The sequence below is a fragment of the Zingiber officinale genome, chromosome 4A, assembly GCF_018446385.1.
Source record: "Zingiber officinale cultivar Zhangliang chromosome 4A, Zo_v1.1, whole genome shotgun sequence".
Classification (NCBI taxonomy): domain Eukaryota; kingdom Viridiplantae; phylum Streptophyta; class Magnoliopsida; order Zingiberales; family Zingiberaceae; genus Zingiber; species Zingiber officinale.
In genome coordinates, this window is record NC_055992.1 from 83871432 (window position 1) to 83879221 (window position 7790).

Sequence of the window (7790 nt, forward strand, 5' to 3'; positions counted from 1 at the left end):
TAAACAAAAAGAATTCGAATTTTAATAGAACTGAATATATTATGAATATCAATCTTTATATATACATAAACTAAACTTGGAATTTATCCCCTAGACAAACCCGAAAACAAAAATCATTAATAATTGGGCAAAACTTGAATATCTGAATTTTTAAAATACTAAATGGGGCAAGAATCGTGCAAGTGGGATATTATAAATAAAATAAAAAAATGGAGCAAGAATGTAAGACAGCTGGTGTAGCCCAATAAAAGTAAATGCAGAGAATGCAGAATGCAGCATCAAGAACTACGTTACCGATGCGCCACTATATGGAGAGAACGCAGAATGTAAGTAAATAGTAAATAATAACACAAACAAGACTATAATTCATTATAAATTCATGAGAAGGAACAAATATGAGAGAGACAAAAATTTGAAAAGTTGAATGAAAGAACTAATAAAAACATTCTATTTCAGAACTTAATAGTGCACTTCCTGATATCTTTATACAGAACAACGAGATACCAAACACACTCCAAGTATGCCTTCCAATTCCACGAATTAAAGGCACTAAGAACATTTGTATTTGGAACATATCATATCAATCAATATACAAACTACAACACAGAAGAATATTAATAAAATACCAACCACTTTTAATCTAATATGCCCTGAAAACGGGAACACAAAACTCAAATAATTGAACCGTCATGTAGTTCCTCTCAGTTGTAATCGGGATTAAAGGTGACATCAACTGATGCAAAGATGGAACTAAAGAAGCTTACAAGTCAGTACCAACAAGCAACATGGTGTCTTTCGAGATTTTTTTAGCTCGCCAGTAGACAGCATTTGCAGATTCAGTTGTCCCAGCCTGTAAAGAGAAAGAGGAACAAAACAATAAAACAAGTCAAATACATTAACCAAAAGGAAAAGGTAGCGCCAAAATCATTACCTTCTTTTCCATCAGGTAGTACTCTCTCCACAATTCCATGATCTCAGGGTACATGTCTAAAGCCGAATTGTACAGATTTCGAGCACATGTAATGGCAAATTTATCACCAACAAAACCAAGGTTTGACTCTAGTTCGATACAATGTCTGAAGAGTTTAACACTTGGATGGGGTAAAGATAGAAGTCTGCAGCCACAAGTGAATGGTGATGAGCAAGATGTAAGCTAGAAAGAGCTGCATAATTAACAAAAGCAAAAAAGAGGAAAGATAAGAAACATTAACATTATCAAGATGGCCTGACTTCAGCTAGTTCCTAGTTCATACAACAATAAGTTACTAATATGAATTAAATTTAACCCAGCGCCATGGTCATGTCAGGTGTGAGCCACTAGAAGAAACAGATGCTAAAGGTAATGATTGATATGGCAGCAGCAGCCAGTTGCATTTCCTGTGGCAGGATTCCACCAACGTTGAGTTTGGTTGTTGTAGAAATTACAACAAACTGCAGCTGAGGCACTACTGCCATTCCTGCTGCTTGCATTGCACCAGATGTGGCTACAGGTGGGCTGAAGACAACAAAGGAGATGAAAAACATGGCAGGAATATTCAATACTACAGGATAGATTTAGAACACCTGAAAGAACAGGAAGGATTTGATAATAACTTGGGATATATTTTTTTAATTAACCACACAAAAAAAGTATGGCACTTACAATGTAAGTACTCAAAAAAAAAAACATCATTTCAACACACAGTCACAATAGTTCATTTTGATACCTCAGGTTTTAGTCGATTGGAACTGAATGGAGAGCTCAATCGACTAAGGAATCGACTTGAGCTGAACAATCCGCAAACAAGATATTTATGTTTAGGGCAAAGATGATAGGAGACCGATGCTACAGTAGGAAAGCCGAAAGAAGTCAATAATCAAATAAAACAGCAATGCAACAGTTATAGCACCTAAGGGCAACAATAGCATGACTGATAGTGGAATCCAATTGACTTAGGTAACAGTTGGCAAACTTGGGTTAAAGTCCAACTGACTGATAGTGAATCTCAGCGACAGATCAGTTGAATGAGAAGTGAAGATTGAAGAACGATAAAGGCTATAAAAGGGGAGCGGGGAACAAGGTGGATGGCTTTTAGTTAGATCTTACAGAGCCTCTTCATTGTAATCTTTATCCTCCTCTTGATACTTATTGTATTGTAACAGGTTTCTCCATAGGTAGTCCACTGTGAAAGAGAAACATAGTGGGCTTTCTAGAAGTGACTCACCAATGAATAATATGCCGTGGAGTATTATAAATGAGGATTTCAAATAACATTAAATGTCTGTGTTAGTGTTGTGGTATACTTGTATACTTGCATTCTTTATATGTTTTTATTCCACTAATAATTATCTTGTGCAACCTTGTTAATATCATAGCAAGGGTAGAAAGAGTTCCTTAGTAGGCAATATTGCTATTCACCCCTCACCCCATGTAACTCACTCATCCGATCATCCTCTACATTCGATCCCCAACAATTTATATAGTAATTTCTTTTTTTTTTTGGCCACCATTTTCCTTCCAAAGGACAAAATTTTGATACATGAAAAGGTCAAAAAGCTTCCAAAAACTTTTTTTTTAATTTTTAGTGTGCATTCTTAAAAAAAATCTTTCAATAAAGAAAAGTAGAAAGAGAGCAAATAAAAATTTCTATCAATGGAACACACCCCAGTGTTGTATGGGATCTGGCCTATTATCTGTCTCAATTGTTTGTCCAGATATTAGCATCATCAGGTGACTAATATTCATATTGAAGAAGAAACTAGGGACTATTTCTTGAATGAAATGGAAAAAAGAAACCTAGAAGAACTACGAATGAGAAACTTAAGAAAAGCAATTTTAGGTGAAGGCAGCAAATGATGATAAACCAAGTATATAACAGCAAAGCACCACTGCAAGAAACTTCAAACATACCTCTTGTACATGCCCCTTGTTTGCTGAATACCCTCTCTTTGAAAAATCAAATTTAGGACAGCAGAGGCAACCGAAGTTCCAGAATAACTACTGCCAGCTTTGCCTAATGCTGTCTCCAAGATCATCAACAGCTTTTGAAAATATTCTTTGTAGTTTGAAAAAAATTTCAATACCTTCAACAGAAAATCAAACAATTATATGTCTAAAATTATATTAAATTCAGTTACAGCATTCAAAAAGATTTCAAGAAGTTTAAATCATCAAATAAATACTGAGCAATATTATTCTAGATTCTAGTGACACTTACCAACCTCTACTTAAGCAAAAATGGCAGTCATATCTTGAAAAAATAAATGTGACAAGGCAAAATGTTAAAAATCTGTGTGGAATGCTAAAAGCATGTATTTGAGAGTTTGGAGAAGTGAAGAGATGAAAACATTTATTTGAGTGTCTGGATAAGTGAACCTAGCTTGCTTCTCCATTGCAAAATTAATTTAACAATTTGAAAGTGCCAAGGTTCAGTCTATGTGGTGCCTGATTTGGATCAAAAGAACTAGTATAAGTACAAGAATAGATATTAACATCAAGTCAACTTGATCCGTGACCAAGGAAACAAGAAAAACATGATCCCTAAGCATTTTAGTTAATTTAGTCATAAAAAATAAACAGAGGTTGCCAAATAATAAAATGATTTACTTAAAGGGGTGTAAGTTTCACCCATCCAAATTGAGAGAAGCATATGTACCATACCATAAGCCACAGATTCTCAGTCTTGGAAATGGGCAATCTATTCAGCACATCTTTAAGGAGGTTGAAGATAGAATTCAGATCTTCCTTGCTGATTGAAAGTGATTTATTCGTCAAACATTTGATCTCAATGGAACTTCTCAGAATCCACAAGTTAGTAGCCTCTGCAAGTTTACCAGTGCAAAGTTTCTTTGCGAGGTTCTTTGCTTCATTTAATCTCCCGGATTGCAAGTAAAATGTAACATATTGACAGGCAAGATCCTCATTTAAGCATCCACTAGATTCAGCCCTTTCATAAAGCTTAAGAATGGATGAAATGGCATCTTGATCATCAACAAACATATTATTCACAGCAGAAATTGAGTTTTCTCCATCAGAGGTAACCATATTCAACAAAAATTTTGCATAGAGAGAAAACATCTTGGCTGTTGGCAAGATATTTAAAGCCTCCTCGTACACCTAAAGTATAGATGTGCAAGTAAATTTAATTAAGACTGTGCCCTATGAAGTAAACAAATATGATCAATTATAGAGAATAAATAAAAACAATCAATTCATCCAATGTAAATGTAGAGTTCAAAACATACATATAATTGCCACTAGTTACAAAAATAATTTACCATCATAACACCAGAATAAATTTTAATGGCATGCAAAGAAGCTACTTGCTCACTTTACTAAATTTTCTTCATCAATGGAATTATGCTAAAACAGTAAAGGAATTCAGAGTACCACTCACCTGAATAGCTCTGTCCAATTTGGTCAGAAGTTTTGAACTTTCAGAATTATTCAGATCTGAAATATAACCAATTTGCAATTGAGCAAACCAGTCCCAGTAATCCTCATTGTGTAAGAAATCTTTCTTAAGATGTTCCAACACTTCAACTTTCAATTTGTCACAAAGTGTGATATTCGCAGCATCAAATATCTCCACAAATTTCTGTCTTAAGGTGATACTTAATGGTATAGCCTCAATGGCTCCATGGTATATGGTTTGAAGAACCAAAGCACCTTGCTGCAAGAAAAGTTCTTCTCTTTTCTCCAAAGCACCTTCATGCACATCTGATGCTTGCTCTTCAATAAATGGTATTAAAAGATCCTTGTTTTCTTCTTTCCACTGATCAGAATCATTGTTGCTATGTTGCAACAATGTAACATCTCCTAGAGCAACTTTTCGAGCTATCAATTTGTTGAGATAAGTTAGCTCCATCCGAAGATACTCCAGCCATAGATCTTCTGAATCAGGACAAGTCCTGAGACCATTCTGCATGAGAGCACGAGCAGCAGCAACATTCAAATTTTGATCAAACTCCCATGCTGCAGCATAGATCCAAAGTCCAGGAACCTTTGGATGGTACCTAATTGCCTGTGCTAGGACCTGCAAATATCCAGAATATTAATACGAAGCAAATTGCCAATTATTATATGAACCTGATGTCTATCATCCACAATGAGAGAGTATTACTGGGAGGACATGTCTAATAACCAAATATATCATTTCCCGATAAAATAAGACATAATAGAGTTTTTTCTTCATTTAAGTTCAAAACAACAAGTTAGCAGATCAACAACCAAGGAACACAAAATTGAGATTAGTTTGCTTAATAGGAAGAAAAAACCAACAAGGTCTAGTCTAAATTGAGATTAGTTTCCTTTTAATTCTCACAGGAAAACAACTAGGAGCATTCTAAACTATAAATTAATTAAAAAAAATATAGTTCAAAAAGCGAATTACCATAACTCATTAACGTTCCAGCAACTTATATCAAAGACATTTTGATGGAGACTAGGAATGCAACTTAAACATCAGTCTCTCATAACCAAACAAATTCAAAGACAAAAAAAAACAAACAAAGAAGAGGGACTACAAACTCAAAAAACTTCATCTTTGTACCTGCTTCATCCGTCCATGTCTTTTGTCTCTGCAAAACTCGAGGTATTTGAACCAGAGATCCAAATCACCCCTGTACCTCATCGTGACCATCCGGTAAATATCCAATATCCTTAGGACCCCTGCGATGTCAGACAAGGACCTCTTCCATATCTTTGATTTCTTCTTCTTGTTCTTTTCGAAAATACCCTTGTCGGCGAGCTTGCCGATAATGGCACGCTTTCGGAGGCTGCGGAGGGCGTCAAGCTGCTTCTCGTACTCAATATATGCTATAAAGTCCTGTTTCAATGGGGAGCGACGCTTGAGGCGATACTCGAAGTCCCTACGGCGGCGAACAATCTCAGCAATCTCTTCACCGGAGAAGAGGCCTCGCCGCTCGAGGTCGTCTAGCTCATCGGCCATCCGCTCCATCCGATACTGAACCACGTCCGCCATCTCCTCTGTCTTGGATGGTGACAATTGACTGCAAGCAAGGCTCTGCGAAAAAGTGAAATTGGATGTGGTTTAGGGTTTAAACCCTAATTTTATGCCACGCGCTGGAGGTATTTTTCGGAAAGCGGCGCTTAGGAAAGAAGTTTATACGGCTGCTGACACAGTTTGCGGACTCGGGAAGAGGAGGCCGACGGCGGCAGTCAGTGGCTTCAGTTTGGAGATAGGGAGGAGGAAGAGGTGAAACTTCGGTTTGGCCGAGAGAGACTCACCGAGGGAAATGAGTGCTAAGACCGGCGACGTCTGCGGCCTCGACTCGGGAAATGGAGGAGGGGTTAGGGTAAGAAGATAATAAAAGAAAAATTATTATTTAATTTCTGTTAGGTTTAACATTTTATCGTTAACAACTATTAAATTAGATGGGATTGGAAGGGTCCAGATTTTTTTTAAAAAAAAATAATTACTTGTTAAAAAATTCACCAGTTAAATTTTTATAATAAAAAAATATGAGTTATAAGATTTCCCTTAAAAAAACTTTATTAGTTCAGAATTTTTTTTTAAAAAAAAACAAAATACCTGTTAAACTATTCATCAATTAAATTTTTATAATAAAAATGTAACTACTTATAAAACTTCTTTAAAAAAAATCACCCGTTAAATTTTTTTCATTCAAATTTAATGATTTTCAAACCATCAACTTTATTATTAGATTTTTTTTGATTCCAAAATATACTGGACTTCTAAACTATCCATCGTAAACGCTTCTCAAATTATCCTAATGACTAATAAAAAAATTCTGTGAGACCGGGTCGATCATCCCTAGCTAGATTTATATTTTTTTTCTTTGGTTCCAAGTAAAGCTGTCAGATGGGTCAATCTGTGACGGGACGAGTCGGCCCATGGTGGACCAGTCGTTTGACGAGGAAGGGCATAGCGGGTCGATCCGTCATTTTGGTCGGTTGGGAAATCCCCAATTCAACCTAATTCAAGACGAGTTACCGATTAGACGGTTCGACCCATGGCCCAATCAAAAATTTTTTAAAAAATATATATCTTTTATGTTTTCCTTCAGAAAGATTTCATTAATCAAATATATCCCGAAATAGATATTTTAAAAGTAAATAAATATAAATGAGTGTAAATATTTGATGAAAATATATTATTTTTATTTAAAAATTATAATAAAAAAAAAATAATAAATTGACATAAAATTTAAGTGACATATGTTTCTCAATTAGTGAATCAACCTAATTAAGTCCACCGTCAACTGACCCGCTTGAGCCACGGGCCTAGGCGAGACGACTCACGGTGAATTTGAGTTGATAAAATTTCAACTCAACTTGTTTAAATTATTTGATGGGAGTGGACTAACCCAACGAGTCTAACTCAAATTGATAGCTCAAATTCTAAGAATTAGGGATTACAACAAGTTCAGATTAGCACAAGTTCAATTAAATCGAACAAATCGATCCAACTCATTAAATTTTAAAATTGTTCAGTTATTCTAATTTTTTTCCATAAAAAAATCAATTTTTTATTTTTATTATTTAGGGTGTAGCCATATCCAATTTCTATTCTGATACTACTTCGCATAACCTCGCCGTCGCAACCACCGGCGCGGAGTCCAGTTGTCATTGTCCAAGACGAAATGGTGGACATCATTAAATATCGGATGGAGCAGATGACAAACGAGCTTAATGACCTCTTCTCCCATGAAGAGGCCTTGCTGCTTGAGGTAGGCCTCTTCTCTCATGAAGAGAGAGAGATTGCCCAGATTGTTTGCCGCTCCGGCGACTTCGAGTACCATCTCATAAGTCGCTCTCCACTAAAGCA

The 7790-nt window shown here is 35.8% G+C and overlaps 1 protein-coding gene across 1 annotated transcript; it reads right to left on the minus strand.

Annotated features, from left to right (window-relative positions):
* Nucleotides 1–612: 612 nt before the first annotated feature.
* LOC121970044 (U3 small nucleolar RNA-associated protein 6 homolog) lies at nt 613–6302 on the minus strand. The gene is made up of 6 exons (XM_042520449.1): nt 5532–6302; nt 4377–5015; nt 3641–4096; nt 2891–3063; nt 932–1115; nt 613–850 (listed from the first exon to the last, which is right to left on the minus strand). Exons 1-6 carry the CDS (start codon nt 5961–5963, stop codon nt 761–763), a joined length of 1974 nt encoding a protein of 657 aa, XP_042376383.1. The 5' UTR covers nt 5964–6302; the 3' UTR covers nt 613–760.
* Between the last annotated feature and the right edge of the window lie 1488 nt (nt 6303–7790).